Here is a 21,085-nt window from a genome sequence, read left to right on the forward strand (position 1 = left end):
TAACCGACTGAGCTGCCCAGGTGCCCCAGAAGTACAGGGGTTTTAAAATCATTATAATTAAGGACTAAACTGTAAAATTTGAAAGATTATTTTATGTACATTAATTTGGGGGTGTGTTTTTGTGTTATTCCAGGAAGTAGAATCAAACTCTCCTGCAGCACTGGCAGGTCTTAGACCTCACAGTGATTATATCATTGGAGCAGATACAGTCATGAATGAGGTAATTAGTGTGTTTGTTAATAATGAAAGTTGTATATTCTCATTAGTGTTAAGTTCAGAAGTATATTTGCATACTTCACATTTAGAGTTGAAATTTAGTTCTTGGCTGATCAAGATAACTTTCACAACAGGGTGTTAAACAGAATATCTGGGAGGTATCTTACTAGGTGTAGCTGTGAGGAAAAATACATATGTGTGGCAGTTGCACAGATTTTGTATGAGATGTACAGGAATCTCTTACATACTTCAAGACTAAATCAAATGTTCATTTTAGTTAATGATTTCATTTTCTCTTCCTCTTTTTAAGGGATCAAAGTTGGCTCAGCTGCATTAGATCCTTTTCCTTGTCTGTTAGCTAGTGGAAGTATATATTGCTAAAAAAAAAGTGAGAGGAAAAATATGATGCCCAGGTAACCCGGTCTTACCAATGAAGAGTAAAAGCAGAATATGTAGAATTTGGGTGTAGAAGAGTTTTGCTAAACTTGCTGACTAGGTCTTAGAGAACTGGACATAAGACCTTGCACATAGGAGCTAGGTAAAATATCTGAAACCTTGTTTGGAATGTTGGTTTTAAGGAATGAATTTTATGTCTAGCGGCAGGGCCCACAGTCTGTACTTTTTAAAAAGGTTTTCCAGGTGATTCCGGTATTAACCAGGTTTGACCCACTGTTTTAAAGTTCAGTAATGTAAAAATATTTCTTTCCTGTGATGCTTTTGCAGTCTGAAGATCTGTTCAGCCTTATTGAAACACATGAAGCAAAACCATTGAAACTTTATGTGTATAATACAGACACTGATAACTGTCGAGAAGTGATTATTACACCAAATTCTGCATGGGGTGGAGAAGGCAGGTAAGATCACCTTTTAGACTAAGTAATGATTGCATAAACTTACAGTAAACATGATTGCTTTTATTTTTAAACAAGTTACTGGTTTATTATAAGACTTTTCTTGAGAAAAGGAAAGAGCTGACCTGGAATATCGAATTCAGTAATCCATTTTTTTTTTTAATGTTTTATTTATTTTTGAGACAGAGAGAGAGAGAGCACGAGCAGGGGAGGGGCAGAGAGAGAGGGAGACACAGAATCGGAAGCAGGCTTCAGGCTCTGAGCTGTCGGCACAGAGCCCGACGCGGGGCTCGAACTCACAAACCACGAGATCATGACCTGAGCTGAAGTCAGATGCTTAACAGATTGAGCCACGCAGGCGCCCCTCAGTAATCCATTTTTTTAAAGAACATATTTAGGTAGTGTCCTTTTCCTTACTGATCTAAGAGTGAACAGCCTTGTTTTGTTTTGTATTTTAATAAAACAGTTTTCAGTTTTATTTTCCCAGTTCCCCTCCCCAGCAATGGGACAATACAATTGTAACTTTGTCTAGCTGCTGGGGAAATTCCTTAGCATTTTGTGGAAAACTGTTGGCTTTCAGAAGTGGACAAACTAGCCAAAAGTTAGACAAAATTGCAGCAACTATAAAAAGCAATTTAGAAAGAGGATCAAGCCACGCAGAGAAGCAAACTAGAAAATCAGTTTCTCGGGACTGTTCATCAAGTCAATTTCCTAATTTCAAAAAGCCAAAGCAAAACATGTGGACCTAACTTTGCCTCTGTAGGTCTTTCAGCTGTTGTTTAAATTGTACAAGTTTTTCATTATCTTGAAAGCCTTGTTTAATTGAGGAATTTTTGAGCATAAGCCATAATTATAGGAAAGCCTAGGGTTTGGAAAGTTTCACACATATTTTATAAAAGTTCCAGTAATTGCTGGTAAGGGGATGACCTAGTTGACACAGGCAGAGAAAGCCCCTATTTGTTCATAATCATTCCCCACACTACCTGAGATTCTGTAGCTGACTAGACATTGCAACCAGGATGCTAGCTTTTTGCAATTTGAGAAAATAGATAGAGGTATACCTTAAGAATCTGGCCTTTCTGGGACAATTCTTGATCAAGTTATTATCTGTTGTCCAGGTTTGTAAACACACAGAAATATGATCTTCTCAAGGCATTCAAAACTGACTCATTTCAGAGGGACTGCCTCATATAAACTAAATTTGTAGAGAAGCTGATGTATTTATTAGAATGGCTTTTAGTTTATAATAGAAAAGCGTTTCTTCTCCAGTTAGAATACTCAGGTCGGATTAGCATCACAAGAGTACTCGGTAAGCATGGAATCATGGTGGAGTCCAGTAGCAAAGAACATCACTAATTCTTTAATGTTTAATTCTGCAGACTAAATACTGCTACATTCTCATTCTTGGAGCCTTCTTTTCTAGACTCTGGCAACTACTCCTTTTCTGTGGAAGACATTTTTCTTTGGGACATGGTTTAGTATCATTGATCAGCCATTGCTTTAGACAGATGCATATAGACCATTTTTAGTCTGCCCTCATCTGGCAGATGTGTACCTGTGGGTTTCATTCCTTCCTCAGAGACTGACCAAATTTCATTTGTTCCAGCATATTTCTCTTAGTTTCAGTCTTGGGCTATCTGTAAGTTTGCAGAGGGGCTCACTGTGGCCTCAGTGCTTTCTCTGCAACCACTTATTTTGATTAATCACCTTGTTTTAAAATGCACCTATGTCTGATAGGCTATGATCAATCAGTCTAAATTATTTAATCTTACTTTCTTCCTCTAAATCTGAGATCTAGTTTAGTGATAATTACAGATTTGATGGTAGAAGGGACGAAAAGTAAGCAGAGGAAGAGGTAATTTTGTAATATGAAGCATCATTGCAAAGTCAGATTTGGCTTAGGAAGAGCCGAAGTTGGCCACTGCTTGCTCTCCCGGCTTTTGTTGGGGGCTCAAATCCACAGAAACAAAAGATGCATTGGCGGGGGGGAGGCAGAGATATCTATGGGCTTCTCAGAAAGTATCGAGTAGTTTAGGAAATAAAAGTAATAATGATGGAAACCTAAGTTGGAATCTGATTGTGAAGGACCTTAAATCCCACAGTCAGGAATTTGGATATACCTTGGGTAGTGGGACTGTGAAATACTGTACCAGTGGGGGTTTGTTGGTTCCAAACAGTAGAAACTAACTGTCGTTGTCCTAAGTAGACATGGATTTATTGCTGTGGAGTTGCTCAGATAATCAAAGAAACAGCTTAAAGAATCAGATGTGGGAAGGACAGAATTCAGCACTGCTAGGGATTTAGAGAGGAAGGACTAATTGGCAGTTTTCATTAGTATTCTACCGAAGAGATGAAGCTGTTTTTGTTTTCTGTCACTCCCAAGATTTGCAGCCATGGGCAAAGAAAGGTGGATTGCCCTGGCTTTGGTTATGAGCCACTCCTTGGGTTGGACTAGGCTCCCTGATTGACAGTCCCACCAGCACTGCCAACAATGCGAAGAAATTCTGCAAAGGGAAGAAGAGAAAAGGAATATTGGGAGGCCAGCAGACTGAAAAGCAGTGTGATCATGTCTTACTAGAAAGATGCCTCTGGTGGCAATGAGAGGATAAATTAGGACTCTGGATTAACTTGGATTGATTTGTGTCAGGCTCTGAAATAGAACTAGGGACTGTGTAAATGACATCATCGGACAGAAGTACTTGGAGCTCTTTGGTGGAAAGGGCCGTATGTCATTCATTCAGCAAATAATTATTGAGTGTCTGCCATGTGTCAGGAACTGTTATGGCAGTAAACAAAACGAGGTCTCTGCTCTTAAGGACCTTAAACATTTTATTGGGGGAGACAGCAGATAAATAAATGTGCAGTGTGTCAGATGAGGATAAATGCTTGAAGAAAAATAAAGGAGCTGTAAGGGTAGTGTCTGGGGAAGGGGGGTGCTGTTTTTTAAAGGGTGGTCAGAAGAGGCCTCTGATAGGATGACACTTAAAAGAATGGGAATTTGGTTTTGTATTTCCAAACCTCAGTGAAATGCAAGCTGTGATTGATAACAATAACTTTAAGAAATAAAAATATTTTCACAGCCTAGGATGTGGCATTGGATATGGTTATTTGCATCGAATACCAACACGCCCATTTGAAGAAGGGAAGAAAATTTCTCTTCCTGGACAGATGACTGGTACACCTATTACTCCTCTTAAAGATGGATTTACAGAGGTGAGATAATTTTACTACCTGATGATGTATAAAGTTTTCGCTAAAGCGAGTCAAGTGTCAGTGTGTGTGGTAGTAGCAGTAACGGAGATAGGGTAAGAGAGGAGTTAAGTGTTGGCCATGTTGAATTTGAAATTCCTGTAGGATATCCAGATAGATAGCCTGTGGATCTGGATTTCAGGAACGAGGACAAGACTAGACATACAGATTTGGGAATCATCAGCAAAGAGAGGGTAATTTAACCTAATGAGCAGCGATAAAAATTATTGAGGGATTGGGCCTGGTGGATCAGAGGACTGAGGTTAGAATCTTGAACATTCCTAATATTTAAATGGATGGGCAGAAAGGGGATCCAGGAAAGAACAGGGATCCGACAGAGGAAGTCCAAAGGGAAGACAGAAATCCAAAGGGAGGACAAAGCATCAAGAAAAATTAAGAGAAGTCAGGTTAGAGAAGGAGTGACAAACACATGTCCTGGGCTAGGACACTTTCAGAGACTGGCAGTGGGCAGAGATCAAGTCACAGGATGGAGGGCAAATGGTGGTAAGGTGGTAATGATAGCTGGTGCTTAATCTTTCAAGAAACTGAACTAGAAACAAAGCAAGATGCTGTGTGGGGATGCTTACAAGATCAAAGTAAGACTTTTTAAGGATAAGGTATGTGTACAGGCTTAACAGGCTTTTATTTTTTATTTATTTTTTTAATGTTTATTTATCTATTTTGAGAGTGTGAGTGCGAGAGTGGGGAAGGGGCAGAGAGAGAGGGAGAGAGAATCCCAAGCAGTCTCCACACTGTCAGTACAGACCCCAGTCATGACCGCAACCACAAGACTTAGACTCCTAACCAGCTGAGTCACCTAGGTGCCCCAGGCTTACAGGCTTTTAGCATGCTTTCTATGAAAGCCTCAAAAGACAGTTAACTCTCGTCTGCATGACTAAATAAAAACCAAACATCCAGAAGGAAAATGCTACAGCTATAAAGAAAGAAAGGGCTGCCACCACTAGCGTCAGTTCTAAAGAAAGTAGAAAAAATGCTACAGGGAAGTGTAACCTTTCCTCACTCCCCACCCCTGCCATTGACTGACAGCCAGAGCCCATGTAGTTACATGTTAACCTGCTGCTCCTCATCTGTGGTTTCTGCCCCAGATAAGCCTCTGTGGGCAGTCTGGAAGACCAGTGGCTGAAATGGCAGCTAGGGAAAAGGGCTAGAGGGCACTGGAGCTGGCGGAAGTTGGAGTATCCAGAGATGAAACCACCCATCCACCCATCCATAGACTCCATATAGACTTATCCCTCCCCCACCCCAGAAGGTGGGGGTCTGGCTGCCACATTCATTCATTGGTGAGAAAAGATAAGGTGGACTGATAAGGTGAGACATCTTGAGAAACTTTTAAGGACTCCATTCCGCATTAAGACTTTGAGCTGACTTCTTCCGGGAACAATGAAAGTTACAACTGGCTGAGAACTCAGAGAAGAGAAAAGCAGTGTTTTCAAGGTGGAGTAAAATGAGTTTTGGACATCTGTGAAGGAGGAAAAAGTAGAATCTCCTCCTAGGGTGGGAGTAGCTAGAACAGTGTGTGTAATGGGGGAGATGCCACGTGTCCAGAGACTGGAAGTGACCGGATGGGAAGATGTTTATAGCACCTGGTCCTTGACATGTAACAAAAATAGGAAGGAGTGTCTGAAGGCAGAAGTGCCAGGTGAAAACGTTGACAGTTAGTATGATCAAAAAAGGTACCTGTTAGAAACAAAACAAATGAGCAAAGGGAAAAAGAGGCAAACTAAGAAACAACTCTTAACTACAGAGAACTGACAGTAACCAGAGGGGAGAAGGGTGGGAGGATGGGTTAAATAGGTGATGGGGTTTAAGGCGTGCACTTGTGATGAGCACCAGATGTTGTGTGGAAGTGTTAAATGACTATATTGTACACCTGAAATTTAATATTACACTGTATATTAACTGGAATTTAAATAAAAACTAAAACAAACAAAAAAAGCGGTAACTGTAGGACCAGTGAGAGACAGTGTTTATATTTTCTTTGAAATAAACCTGAGTGCTTTTTCTTTCTTTTTTTTTTTTTTTGGCAGGTCCAGCTGTCCTCAGTTAATCCTCCATCTTTGTCACCACCAGGAACTACAGAAATTGAACAGGGACTGTCTGGACTTTCTATTAGCTCAACTCCACCAGCTGTCAGTAATGTTCTCAGTACAGGTGAGCAGAAAAATCCATTCTCTTTTCAACTTACTTTGTTTTACATGATCTTCTTTTCTGCCTCAAGCCATAGATTTTAAAAATTAATGCCAGTGTACTTTGAAAACTGTAGATACGTCCTGCATTTAAACCACTTCTCAGTGTATTTTAGACAAGTTGTAGAGTCAGGACTGTACCTTTAAATTCTGTTTGCTCTATTTCCTCAACAAATGTTTGCAGTATCCCCTGGATAGTAAATGCTGGAGATAACAGAAGTGAGCAGGATAACGTTCTCTTCCTAGAGGGTTCAGTCTTGCTCAGGGGAGACATACATGTCTTCCTCCTTTTCTGTATTTCTCGTTCTACCTAATACAGTCATTTTTTGTTTCAGTTTTTATTCCAGCAGCTTTATTGAGATATAATTTACATGCCATACAATTCACCCTTTGAAAGTATACAATTCAGTGGGATTTTTTTCAGTGTATTTGTGCAAAGTTGTGCAACCATCATGTCAGTCAATTTTAGAACATTTCATTACGCCAGAAGAAACCCTATACCCTGTATCTGTCATTTACTGTTTTTCCCCAGGCCCTCAGGCCTAGACAATTCCTAATCTTTCTTTCTGTGGATTTTCCTAATATAGACATTTCATGCAGTATGCATGGTTTCTGTGACTGGCTTCTTTCACATAGAATAATGCTCTCAAGGTTCCTTCATGTTGTATCATATATTAATACTTCCTTTTTAACAGCTAGATAATGTTCTTTTGTATGGATATGCCACATTTCATTTATCCATTAATCAGTTGAGGGACATTGAGGTGGTTTCTACTTTTTTGGCTGTTATGAATAATGCTGCCAAGAACATTTGTGTACAGGTTTTTACATGGACCTATATCTTGGTTTTTCTTGGTTATATTCCTAGACGTGAGATTGCTTCATCACATGACATAGATCTTAGCTTGGTAGGTTGGTAGAGTTTACTTTTCTCTTGCCTTTTTAAAAATCTCCTGTTTTCTGGGGCGCCTGGGTGGCTCGTCGGTTGAGCGTCCGACTTCGGCTCAGGTCATAATCTCACAGTCTGTGGGTTCGAGCCCCGCATCGGGCTCTGTGCCGACAGCTCAGAGCCTGGAGCCTGCTTCCGATTCTGTGTCTCCCTCTCTCTCTGGCCCTCCCCTGCTCATGTTCTGTCTCTCTCTGTCGCAAAAATAAATAAAAACATTAAAAAAAAAATTAAAAAAAAAAAATCTCCTGTTTTCTGGTTTTGTTTCTTGATAATACCAAGAGTATATTATTTAATTAAATACTGAGGAAGCAAAAGAAATACTGACATAGTTTAGTTGTATTTCATTAATACCTTTTATTCTTGAGCTCCTTTTAATATTTGTGTTCAAAATTTGTTCATACTTGGCTTTGTTCTGGAACGGACTTAGAATGTATTCACCAAGATGCAGTTAAGTTCAACAGTTTATTTCTGCAATTGGTCCCTTTGGTTCAAATCCCAGCCCTTTTCAGAGTCTTCATTTTATTTCCCAAAGATGTGTTTTTCTAGATAATATTTAAAATTTCAATTTTTGGGGGCACCTGGGTGGCACAGTTGATTGGGCAGCCAACTCTTGACTTCAGCTGAGGCCATGATCTCATGGTTCATGGGGTCAAGCCCTGCATCAGGCTCCGTGCTAATGGCACAGAAACTGCTTGGGATTCTTTCTCTCTCTCTCTCTCTCTCTCTCTCTCTCTCTCTCTCTCTCTCCCCCCCTCCCTCTCCTTACCTCCCTCCCTCTTCCTACCTCCCTCCCTCTCTCTCTACCTCTCCCCACCCTTTCAAAAATAAGTAAACATTAAAATTTCAACTTTTTATAATTAAAAATTTCAAACAGTCTAAAATAGGTAGTATGGTACTGTGAACCCCCAACACCCAGCTTCATCAGTTTTCAATATGGTGATATACCTCTCTACCCCCTACCATTTGCTTGTTTTTTTCCCCAGCTTTTTTACAATATAATTTGCATACCATAAGATTAACTCACTGTATGCATACATCTCAATGATTTTTAGTAAATTTATGAAGTTGTGCAGTCATCATCACAATCCAGTTTTAGAACATTGCCTAGATGAAATTAAATATTAATGTCATCAATATCAAGTCATAGATCCAGTTGGGATCCAGTTTAAAGTTTATTTCACTTGAGCAGTGTTGGCATCTTGTTTTTATATTGTGGGGTTTTTCCTTACATTCCATCAGATGGTCCTCTAGTGTATTCCTGAATAGACTTAGTAAAGGTGGGTTGGTGTAACTGCCACGGGAGCAGACCATATCTTCCCTCACTACATTATGGTTACACTTGTGTTATCTTAAAAGCATGTGCTGGGATCCCTGGCCTTATTACGCTATGGAGAAATGGCTTCTTGAATATTAAAAGATAGGAATGTAAATAAAGCAATACTCAGAAGAGAATGAAATCAACATTTTCAATCTGAATAAATCAATTAAAAAATTGAGTCTTCTTGCAGTGTGACATGTGAGAACCCACTTTTTGTTAGGCATTTACTTACCCATCTTTGCTTTTAAGTAATTTTCTGCAAAGCAGCCCAAGCAGTAACTGGAGAAACATTAAAAGTATCTTTAAAAAAGAAAACTCCTGTATAGATTTGAAAATTTTTGGATTATGAAATTTTAGAAAATGAATATATCGTTTTGAAATAGAATTAATCAGTGTGACCTTTTTGCTACCCTCCCTCATGCCTCACATTTCTTGTCCCCTCCCCTGCTTGAGTTTTCTGCAGAGAACTCCCACCATTTTGCATGTTGGTTATTTTACTTGTTCAATCTCTGTGTCCCTTTTCCTGTCCATTATTAGAATATATCCTGAAGGTAGTGATTTCTAATTCTTTATGTTGTAGAGTGCCTCAGTGCCTAGAGCAATGTCTAACATATATATATAGATACCGTAGGTGCCCCCAAAAAGCTGGAATTAATGAACAAACGTAGTAGTCAACCAACTTTCATGAGAATCTGATGAAAGCAAAGAACCCTCTTCTTCTTTTACATGCCTCCAATTTCTGCAGAAAAGTAAATACATGAAAAAGTAATTATATGAAAAGGGTTGCTTCATGCTTATAGGCACAGTTCATTCCTGCTACCATATTTAAGCACATTTCTGTAAGAAAATCTGGACTCCATGTGCGCTATTGTTTGGATAACAGCAAAGCCTCTAGCATGAGTAGGTGGTAGACGTTAATAGATAACCTTTATTATGTAGAATCCTAGAGTTACTTGCATTTGAAGAACATAACCTTCTCAAGCTAATAACATCAGTAAAAAGACTTCAGAGGAGTGTCACAGAGCCTGTAGATCAAAAGGAAATGGAAATTCAGGAAGCCAGGTCGTTCTCTCCATCTCTGGAGGCCCACATGCTCTCTTGTCTCTTCCAGGCCATCTGCATCTTCTCCCCTTTCACAGACCAGCATTCATGGTTTCAAAGGGCACATGGTCCCCCCCCCGCCAGCAGCCCTAGGTTTATGGGGCATTCTAGTTCAGGAGCCCCGTAGAGATTGACTAGAATCCTCAAGTCTCATTTCTGAATTTGTAAAACAGTTTTCTAATCTAGCCTTATGTCAGGTATAAAATTCTTGTCCAGTGAGCTTAGCTGGGGTGGGTCTGCAGAGCCTCCCGCCCTCTTAGCCGAGACTCTGCTAACAGTCTTTGTTAAAGGCCACAGGCAGAGTATGTAGATCAGCTAAGACAGTCGGTGAAGCAGCCAGAAGCCGGGCCTGAATGAGTCCCACGGAATGAAGACCCTACCGTGGTGGTGAGGGAAGGGGTCTGAAGACTGTCCTAATAAAGTGTCTTCGTTCTTTGTCAGCTGAATTTGTTAGAAATTTTGTTTAAGATCGTGTTTTTGTTTTAGGTGTACCAACAGTACCATTATTGCCACCACAAGTAAGCCAGTCCCTCACTTCTGTGCCACCAATGAATCCAGCTACTACATTACCAGGTAAGCAGCAGGAGACCGGAGATGTATGTAGTGATAATAGCATTAGTAATATTGTGCACCTTAAAAAACAGTGGGAAAAACCGTATACCCCTGTGGTGACTTTTTATGTCTTTTCATCTCATTTTATCTTTGCTATAACTTTGTGATAAATGAGAGTAAGTAGCAGTGAGCTGTCAGTCACCAGCTGTTAACTTCTGAGCCCCAGGCTCCTTGTCCTCAGCCAGCTATGCCTCCAGTGCAGCGTGAGGCAGGAAGAAGGAATATGCAAAAGTTCTGTGCTGAAAGAGAGCATTCCATATTAGCTTCTTTAGAAGCTTTAACATGAAGTTAGATTTGTGTTTATTTCTTACTGTTCCCAGTGAAGACCAAGTTTCTTTACCCATCAGATAACAATCTTATTTCAGGGATAACGGTGTTATTAGCAAACACTATTATTTCAGGGATCAAATATACTTGCATCATGAGAGCCTTTAATTGTATGACTGAAGATGTCATTGCACACACATATTTAGTGATTAACCAAGTGTGTACACAGACACACACACAGAGAGTGGTAAAGAAATGTGGTAAAATGTTGACATGTGGGGAATTTGAGTGAAAGGTATATATATATATATGAAAGGTATATATATATTATAGCTATATAAACTACTTTCGCAACTGTAAGTCTGAAATTATTTCAGAAAAAAATTAAAAAGCCAGAAGGACTGTGAACCTCAGCCATTCAAAGAGAAATTTAATTCCGTTTACTACCGTACTTGCTGACATAAATCAGCTCTTCCCCGCGACACTCAGGCCATCGTTGTTCTTGCTCTTGGGTTTTGGAGGTACTCGAGTGTCTTTTAAGCCTTACCTACTTAGCCATCTAATCACTTAGGTACAGAAAGACATTTCACATAGTGAGCTTTGTTGTTTTGTGAATGTTACGATACAGAACTGCCCCACAGTACGTGGACTTCTGGTGTTCTCAATTTGAAGTGGGTAGTATTTTTTTCAAAACATGAGGATTGAATGTTTTCCCCGGAGGAAGTGGTTTTATCATTTGTTCTCTGCCTTCTCTTTAGGTCTGATGCCTTTACCAGCAGGACTACCTAACCTGCCCGCCCTCCCCAACCTCAACCTCCCTACACCGCACGTCCTGCCAGGCGTCAGCTTACCAGAACTGGTGAACGCGGGTATGTGGCCCATCTTGCCTTCCTAGGACTCTGTCTAAATAAAAAGCTTTTACCCAGGAAAGCAGATCCTCTATTGCAGTTTTTTCTGGAAAGGGCAGATCAGTTGAACAAATTTCAGCTGCTTCAAATAAATATTATTTTTTTTATTTAAAAAGTTTAAAAAAGAGGAAGAATATTTTTGTGATTCTCCTCTACTTGGCTGCCTCTCTTCCATTTTCCTCTCCTTGCACCCTGACAGCCCAGATACCAGAAAGGCCAGTTGTAGAAATAAAGAACAGCAGTGTGGTGCTGCTTTGAGTGAACTGGACGGAAGGTGTGCATTGACCCAGCGCAAGTGAATGGACTCCTCGTGCTTGGGTAGCTGCCACCAGCGGGGTTTGTTTTGAGTAGCCAAGACCAGAAACGTGGGCTGTGAAACTGTCACCCTTGCTCAGCTGGCTGGGTTTGTTGTTATTTGATACGTATTCTCTGTTACTAATAGATGTTTTTATGATAAAAACTGAGAGAGACTTTAGCTACGCATAGTTAAACTGGCAGATACTCCCAAGTATTTATGCTCAGATTTTATGCCCTGATGAAAATGAAGCAGCAGAGTGGCCCACAAGTCTGTTCTTCCAGTTCATGATTACCCAGCTCTCCTTCAACTTTGAGAGGACCGCATGTCAAGGCGACCACTAGTTGCTCATTTCAGTAGCTAGGCCCCTTGGTGATGTCAGGGAGTGTGCACGGTCGTGTTTCTGTCTCGGTCGTAGCTGTCCCCATCTGTATGTATTCATCACCTGTCCTCATGGACGCATTTACTTTCCGCCCAGTAGTTTAAAAAAAAAAAAAGGAAGACTAGTAAACCCTCATGTTTACCCTGTCTTACCACTCCTTTTGTTTTTTCTATTGTGCCCTGTATTCTTGGCTTCATCCGCCCCTTCCTCGACTTAACAGATAGAACCTAAGGGCATTGAGGTTTTCACCAGCCCAGTGGTTGCTCTGAATATATCATACCTTCTGCCGTTCCTTTGTTTCTTAAAAAAGCAACGCTCTTTTCCTTCATTCTCCATTTTGAAATCCTCACATTGAGCCCACCAAGCGTAATGGTTACCAGTCAGAGGGCTTGAACAGAGGCTGAGTGCTTACGGTGAGGTGAGGCTAAGGGAGGAGGCTACAGGACAAGCTCCTCCCTCCCCAGGCCGGCCCGTCTCCTCTTCCTGTTTCTGTCCAGAGGGCCCCTCTGACTCAGCTGGGGGCTTGCCTGACTGAAGGGGAGTTACGTCCAACACTAGTGTGGCCGCATTGCTTGCTGGGTGGGCTTCTGCCTGTCCTAACGGGGAGAATCATTTCTTCTTTGAACTGGCTGAGTCACATGGAGGTTGTGGAGTCTGGAAGGCCGGAACCTTTCCTTCTGGCCAGCTGGTCTTGGATTAGATATTTAACCCTAACTGTCCTGGCCTCCACCTGAGGATAAGCAGAAGTTGCGATTTGTGGTGTCTCTCCTTGGCTTCAGTTTCCTTAATGAAATGCAAATAAAAACAGTCACATGATGATGACAGCTGCTCTTTCAGTGCCGGGAGGATGTATGATCTGTGCCGTTTTTGTCCTAGGTTTGCCACCTCTTCCTTCCTTGCCTCCCCGAAACTTACCTGGCATTGCACCTCTCCCCATGCCATCCGAGTTCCTCCCGTCATTCCCTTTGGTTCCAGAGGTGTCTTCTGCAGCGAGCTCAGGGGAGCTGTTACCCTCCCTCGCACCCACCGGGAGCCCACCTTCCGACCCTGTCACGACCACTGCAAAGGCAGACGCTGCCTCCGCACCCACCGCGGATGTGACGCCCCCCACTCCCAAGGCCCCCACCACTGTTGAGGACAGAGTCTGCGAATCCAGCCCAGCCGGCGAGAAGCCTGCTTCTGCAGTTACGGATGCAAGTGCCTCCGAGTCACCTTAACTTTGAACCGGTCTTCGGAATTGGTGTGGTGGGCTTTGTCTAACCACAGGAGCGTGTCTGGAAATGCAAACTCTCATTAATTTCATACTAGTTTGTACCGTATCTGTAGGCATCCTGTAAATAATTCTAAGGGGAAAACTAAGGAAGAGGACGTGGGCTTGTATCCTGCCAAGTCGGGGTGGGGCTCATAGGCTGGGAGGGAAATGTCAGAAAGTGCTTGTATTTTAAAAACAACCAAAAAGAATTTAAGAGTGGCTTGCTGCCAGGTTTCCACTGCCATTCGTGGGGGTACACATCTTTGGGAAAGGTGACAGGGCATCCACGAGGCTCCCTGTCCCCCTGCTGCTCCTCCTGTAAGAAAATGAAATATTTTATGCCTAGTACTCACATGCAACATTTCTTGTATTTTGTAAGTCGTTTTTGAGAATGCCGACCACCTCACTTAAATCGTGAAAGGAACAGATATTTTACTTTTGGTTTCTGTGAGTCAATCTCTAAAGGTTTACACGAAAATTCCAACGAAAGATGTTTGTTAAAGTTACACAGTGTGCACTATGAATTGGACATCTTTTTATTCAGCCTACTCACAGATCTTTGTTTAGAGCTCTCCGAATTACTCAGACAACATTTTGTAACTGCTGCTGTTGCTTTATACGTCCACCATCAAATGGCATTTAAAAAGAAATAAAGGAAATGCTGCACAGTTTTAAACCAGAAGGTGGCACTTTGTGGCTACTTCTAATATTATAGCTATACTGGACAAGCATAGATTCAGCAATAAATTACAGTAATTTTATTTTTCTTCTTGTGGTGCATTTAAATGACAACTCCTAATTGCCATGTATGCACTTGTTAACTCTCAAGTATGTCACACATCTTTAATGTAATTTTTCATGTCTTTTGTTGGCTCTCTCCCAAGTTTTCTAAGAGATGGTAAGTTAAGTGGAATTGATTTATTGAATGAAATTAAATGCATATTATATCTGTTTTTTAAATAAGACAAAAGAGGCTCATCAGTTATTGACCTGGTAGTAGCATGAATGTTGCTCAGGGCCCAGCACGTGTAATTGAGCTGTGACTGCTCAGCCGGAAGCTAGACTTGCCAGCGCCAACCTAGTGCCTCTCACGGGGGGCCCAGCACCAGCCAATTTTTAGGATATATCCACTACTGAACCAGGTTTGTACTTCACGCTGAATGATAAAAGAAGGCTCCAGCTCTGAGCACTAGCTTCTTCTGTTTGCATTGTAAATATAATTCTAGAATATTTCAGTTAGCAATCCTATTTTTTTAACAAGAGCTTGTAACTGGTAGGAAAAATATTCACAAGCATACTTAAATGTTATATGATTTTTTACTTTCCAGTATAGGAAGAGGTGAGCAAGTTGTTATTACTTTCTAAAAGATGCTCATATTTTTTAAAATGTCAAGGAGATACCTTAGTGGAAGCAAGTAAGTTTTACGCTTTAAAAGTGATTAAAAAACAAAAACAGCAGCTCTTCCAATGCAGTGGTTCTTAACTCTTGTGAGGTCACGGTTCTCATTTGAGAATGATGACAGCCCTGGACCGTCTTCCCAGAAAAAGGAACATAAGCATATATAAAACACTAAGCTCTGGAGAGAGAGGGATTCTTAGCACTCGCTTGGAAGCTAGGCACAGAGTTGGTCTATGTTGGCTCATTGGATCTTCCTGAGGTGCGAAACACGTATTTTAGATACTCCCTGCTTCCTTCAGGAAAACCAGATTCAGTGTTTATGGAAGTAGGGATCCTGTACTGGGTCCAGAGACACAGATATAAAAGATACGTGTCCCTGCCAGGAAGCCACTTACTGTGGCTGCGTAGCGAAGAGAGCTTGGGGTGTGGGGTGTGGGGTGTGTCGGGCCTCAGGGCAGTCCTGAAGTGTTCTAACCATGGAGATGAGCTCTCTGGCCAGCCCTTGGTGGAAGGATCACATGCACTCAGAATTACCTTTGAACTCCCTATATCACTCAGTGTTCCCAAGTTCACACGAGAGAGACACGAATGAGGCAGTGATGGTGGAGGATGTTTGGAATAAACTCAGTTATCACAAATATTCTGAAAATAATGGAGGCTTAAACAAAAAAGTTTTTCTCCTGAGTTAAATAGAGATAGTCTGGTAGAGGCAGGATTGGTCCGTTAAGAACGTCAGAGACCTCAGCCCCTATCTGTAGTTCTGGAGAGTGTTCTTTCTCCATTTGCATGGTCATCCCGTGGACCCGGATGGCAGGTGGAGCCCCAGCCAGAAGAAGAGAAAGGTACATCCCCCTTTGCGTTGGGGATAATTCAGAGAAGTGTCACACAGCCCTGTGGTTTGCATCCTCCTGGCCAGTGTGGAGTTACATGGCCACTTCTCCCTGAAGGGGAAGCAAAGAAGTGAAGTCTTTATCCTGCCCTGTGCCCAGCTATTACTAAGGAGGAAGAAGAGGAACTAGTGAGGCCGGGTGAGCAGCCCTGCTGCCCACCTGTGGGACTGGACTGAGCCCTTGGCGTGGCCCGTGTGCAGCACCACCGTTGGCACTAAGATTCGGTGGAGCCAGAAGAGGCAGTCCGGTGAGGGTGTTGGGGAGATGGGCAGGAAGGTTCCTGAGATGCCATTTGACGTGAAGAGTTACTCAGGCAAAGGAGGAGGCAGAAACCTAGGTTAGGGAGAGTCTGAAGTCTTTGAGGAATGGCCAGGAGCAGAGTGCACAGGGGGCCCCGAGTGCCAGGCCGGGGAGTTAGGGCTTTATCTTAAAAACGGGTCCCTGAAGCTCAGATCTGCATTTGAGAAAGCTTGTCTAGCGGCCGGGAGGCTGGAGCGTCTGCAGCAGCCCCTTCAGGGTGGATGGAAGAAATCGACTTGCTGCTGTCACCCAGAGGCATCTTTGGTAGCTAAGACCGTGAGGAGGATTTCCCCTTTCCCCTTTGGGCTTTGTTCCTGTTTTATCCTTAGTTCATTATTAAGCACACTTACCAAGAACAGCCACGTTTAGCTCATTTGCCTGACCATTGAAAAAGGAAATGCAATGAAAAACACCTTTCTTATTTGTGAGACACCAGTTAAGGTTCAGGGATGGCTCTGCCTTGGCCTGAAGGTGAAGGCCTTCCCTTTATCAGACCACCTAGTAAGCATAGCATTTCAACCTCAGCTGCAATTAGAATCACCTCAATTAGAGTATGGATTCCTGGGCCCTTGGAGTTTTGAAAAGCCTCCCAGAGGATGAGAGCCGCTAAACACATTTCTCTTCCACACGGAACCTGTTCCCACTCTGGCAGTCCAGAGCTTGGGGAGGTAATAAGACAACACAAAGATCGTTGTTTACTAAGATATTTTAGCACTTAGCAAAATGCACATGTTAAGGGACTCGCTTGCTGCTGGTATTTTTTGCATTAGACCTAGGAAGAAGAGCCTCCTGTATTGCTAACCAACATATTCCTTTATAGGCTTCTTGCATATGAGCGAATTTGACTAAATAGAGGAGTGGGAGATTAACAGCCAAGGCCAATTTTTCCAACACCAGAACCACAGGCCAGTGGAAGAGTGGGTGGGACCACCCTCAGGCTGGTAGCATCCTGGGCTCTGGTTTGGGGGGCAGTGGAAGGAATGAATGCACCATTCACGGGGACAGAGCTTCTATCTGTTACAGAGCAGCTGAGGGCTGGGTGCAGAAAAAGCTGCCTCTCCAGGGAGTTCCGTGAATGTGGGTGCCCTCTGCCCACTTCACCAGTTCAAATGTAACATGAGAAAGCCATCCACCAGTGGGGTTGGGCCCTTGGACTTTCAGCGTTAGCAGAGCTGAGGTTGCACAGTATTTCCTGACAACAGAAACAGGACCCTGGTCCGCGAAGGCCACGGGGACTCAGGTACCTGCTCGCTGCCGGTGGGATGAATAGGGGTGCTTGGCTGACTCGATCAGTAGATCTTGTAGTGAGATCAAGCCCCACGTTGGGTGCAGAGACTACTTAAAAAAATAAATGAACTCAGTTTTCTTTAAAAAAAAAAAAAAAAAAAGGTTACTGAGCCAGTCCTTTGCAGGACAATCTGCCAGGTGAACAAGAGGTAGCAAACTGGCTCTCCCCGCTCCCCACAGACATGGTTCCTTTGAACTTCCCTGTATATATTAAAATGTGAATTAATTGCCAACTTTAAAATCAGAAAGTTTCGCATAAATCCAGATTTCTGGTTTCTCAAAAAGTCCCAAGATCTGGGATTTTTCAGTCCCGCAAGGAAACAATCCCCCTCCACACCACCCCACCATGAGCCTAAATCTTTGAGTTTGCCACGGTCCTCACCTGGCCCGCAGGCATCTGAATTTGCAGTGTCTCTCAAGTACTCTCTTGGAAGGGAGCTTCAAAAAGTTAGATGGCCCAGAACCCGGGGGATCCAGGATCAGAAAACAAGATTGTTCACGGGCTTAATTATTTTGAATCCATGAACCATGGTAGAATGGACACTAAGGTTTACAAAATGTTAAGCAGTCCCTTAAACTGTAATAAACTTGGGGGAGAAATAGGTCTGGACGATGATTGGGACAGTGACAGGGATTTGGGTTTCACCAGCCTCTTCCTGAAGCCAATTCTGGGACCCCAAAGCTGTTAGTTATTTACCGTAACAACCAACTCTTGGAATTTATCACCAGTTCTCTTTTTTGGGTATCAAGGAGTGGGTTATAAGAGGTCCTGAATTCCTGAATGGCCTTCTTGCCCTCCACTCTAAATGGCCTCGAGTCCTGGTTCGAGGAAAGTGGCTGACATTTGCCCAGCTCTGACCAAGCTGGTCTGGCTTAAGACTGGAGCCAATAAGTCTGCCTGAGGTTATGGGGGAAGCATGTTTGAGGAGCCCTTGAACTTAGGGTGGCTGGTGGTAGAGTGATGGGAACTTCTTTCTTCTCTTACACACTTGAGTATTGCCACAATCTTTAAAAACACATTTGAATGCCCTTTTAATTAACAAAAACAACAGGATCGTTTCCATGTAGGGGAGAAATGGGACTTACGGGGCCAGGGCTGCCTAGCCTGGAGGGTGGGGACTGGTGATCTCCGGCAGCATTTAAAAGGACTATATGGCTGGTCATATATACGGGGAGCTCTCTATGAAGAAATCTTTAACACTGGCCCCTAGGTTAGAATTATCAGCCACGTTAGCCTTAATAGACTTGCACTGTGACTGCCCTACAATGTTGTGTTCGTAAATCAGTTTCGTCAGCAATGTTCCTAAGTCTTCAGACGGCTGTGCTGAGCAGAGAGGCCCATGGACATGGCAAGAGTCTGCCTTGCTTTGGCATTTAGATCTCTGGAAATGATGTAAGCTGTCAGATACGAGAAGCACACACCTTTCTAACATTGTTTCATTTGAAACCAGCAGCTGAACCCCTGTGTGCTTTGGGGCAGAGGGGAACATAAATAATGAGAGCATGCTCTTGTTAGAGAGCTGAAACAGGGGCTCAGGGTGCATTTAATAAACGAGGCATTTACCCACCTTGGTCTCTGCCAAGTTTTTGGTTTTGTTTTCCTGGAATGGCAAGGGCATGACAGCTCATTTTTCCAAATTCAAATCTCTTCTAGGCACATAGTATATAACCTGAGGGGGAAAAAACCCACAGGGATGTCTGACACCCTGGTGTTGCTGTGTTCCAGGAGGGGGTGAGTGAGGGTTGACTGTGCTTGGAACGTGGAAAGAGGCAGAAGAGAGAAACGAGGGGGCCTTGGGCAAGCACAGATTCTGGACTTGCTCCCGTGGACTGGTGTTGCTAAGTGTGATACGTGGAGGAAAGTTTTATTTTCTAATGTTAATACCTATATATTTAGCATGTTTTGAAAACCTGAGTTGCTTTGGATGAGGTTAAAGCAGTTGCCTTTACAAATAAACTTTAGTAAGAAAAAGGAATACATTTAAAGGGAAGTATTGAGTTGACAGCAGGTGCCAGGCGCCATATTGAGCGAGTGTTCTTATTCTCCTGGGCATCCAGCAAGTAGTACCGATATCTCCACTTAACCGTTGAGAAACCTCCTCCAGTTCGTACAGCCGGAAAGCTCTGGGATAGGAACTGACTCCGGGTAGGTCCGTCCTGTCCCAGGCCTGTTGTGTCCCCAGAAGCCGGGAGGCCGCGGCGCCTAACGTTGACTCTCGCCCAGAGATTCCTGGTTGCTCCACCGCCCACGTGCAGAGGGAGCCCGGCCCGCAGTGCGCGCCGCGGCCACCAGGTGGCGCCACGAGCCTGGGAAAGCCGCTCCGCGTCGGAGGCCGCGGGGTCTCCGGGCCGGCCTCGCAGGGCCCCTGGGCGGGGCTGGGGCATTGCGGGAGCGGCCCCAAGGGTGGGGGCGCTTTTTGCTCGTTGGAAAGGGACTCTGGGACTTAGTCCCCTGCTTCCCTTCCACCGCAGACGCTTAGCTGGGTGGGGATACAGAAAAGCCAGGGTGTATTCTCCAAAAGGAGTCTTCAACACAGTTTTCAAGTAAATATGTCAACCTGAGGGTTGTTAAGATAAAAAGGAAAAGCCCTTCACAAGCCTGTGAACCCCTCCAATACTTCAAGAAACATCCGGAGTATGAGCACCTAGTGCGGGAGGAGGGTGAGGAGGAGTCTTGCTTCCCACCATTCCACCGTCCCCTTGGCTCCGCAACCCCAGGTTGACCTTAGGCCCTGGCTGTGGCCGTCACAGCTGAGCCTCCGTGGGCAGACCGGCCTGGGGGCCTCGCCCCGGGCTGCGTGCTCCCACCCCAGTGTAATCCTCCCCACGGCTCCGCAGAGGCGAATATTCCCGCTTCGCAGGCAGGCCCCAGTGCAGCTAAGTGGTGGGTTTGGACCCAGGTGTCTCAGCAGCCAAAGGCATTCCACCACACCGCTTGTGAGTTAGCGATTTAGTATCCGGTGTGGTGAGTTAGGAGGCTTGGGAGAGCACGGCAGCAGGAAACTTCCATCTGGGGAGATCCAGGAAGGCTTTGACGGCCGGCTGGGGCTCCTGGAGCGGCACTGCAGGCGGAGGGACCCGCAGCCGCGCTGCCGTGAGGTATGTAGCACGCGGTGCGTTCTGGAACCCCGGGTTGCTCTGGGCGGCCGGATCGTGAAGGGTGCCGTGTGCAGGGGCAGCAGCTGCCGCCGGAGGGGTTCAGGGCCAGATCTTGAAAGGCCTTGGATGCCGTGCCAAGGAGCTGAGACTGCACCGAAGTGGAGAGTTGAGAGACGGTTTTTTGTTTTATTTTGGTTTTGGCAGGAGAGTAAAGAGCTTGCCCTTTTTAAAGATCGGTGGTTTGGAAAATCTAATTTTTAGCAAGCAGATAGCCTTTTGAAACTGAAATATCATATGGAGCACAGCCTTCAAAACCAGATCAAGGTGTAGCTGCTGACAGCCTCTGAGCAGGAGGGAGAGGCGTGGCACCGCTGGGGAGGCGGCCAGTCACCCCAGAACGGGATACGCCAGGGAAACTTTAAGATCTCATCTTCCTTCCAAAGAAACTGAAGTCCAGAGAGGTGCTGTGATGCCCCAGGTGTCCTGCCTTCCAGTCCACCCCA

General features: G+C 43.8%; 1 protein-coding gene across 1 annotated transcript in view; it reads left to right on the plus strand.

Annotated features, from left to right (window-relative positions):
- GORASP2 (golgi reassembly stacking protein 2) overlaps nucleotides 1-14,368 on the plus strand; it is a 34,806-nt gene extending 20,438 nt beyond the window's left edge. Inside the window, exons 4-10 of the mRNA XM_045480165.1 lie at nucleotides 134-220; nucleotides 940-1,070; nucleotides 4,148-4,280; nucleotides 6,365-6,488; nucleotides 10,378-10,464; nucleotides 11,529-11,639; nucleotides 13,232-14,368. Coding sequence (XP_045336121.1) covers nucleotides 134-220; nucleotides 940-1,070; nucleotides 4,148-4,280; nucleotides 6,365-6,488; nucleotides 10,378-10,464; nucleotides 11,529-11,639; nucleotides 13,232-13,572 — 1,014 coding nt within the window. The 3' untranslated portion in view covers nucleotides 13,573-14,368. The remainder of the gene's footprint in view (nucleotides 1-133; nucleotides 221-939; nucleotides 1,071-4,147; nucleotides 4,281-6,364; nucleotides 6,489-10,377; nucleotides 10,465-11,528; nucleotides 11,640-13,231) is intronic.
- The last annotated feature ends 6,717 nt before the right edge of the window (nucleotides 14,369-21,085 follow it).

The sequence above is a fragment of the Leopardus geoffroyi genome, chromosome C1, assembly GCF_018350155.1.
Source record: "Leopardus geoffroyi isolate Oge1 chromosome C1, O.geoffroyi_Oge1_pat1.0, whole genome shotgun sequence".
Lineage (NCBI taxonomy): Eukaryota > Metazoa > Chordata > Mammalia > Carnivora > Felidae > Leopardus > Leopardus geoffroyi.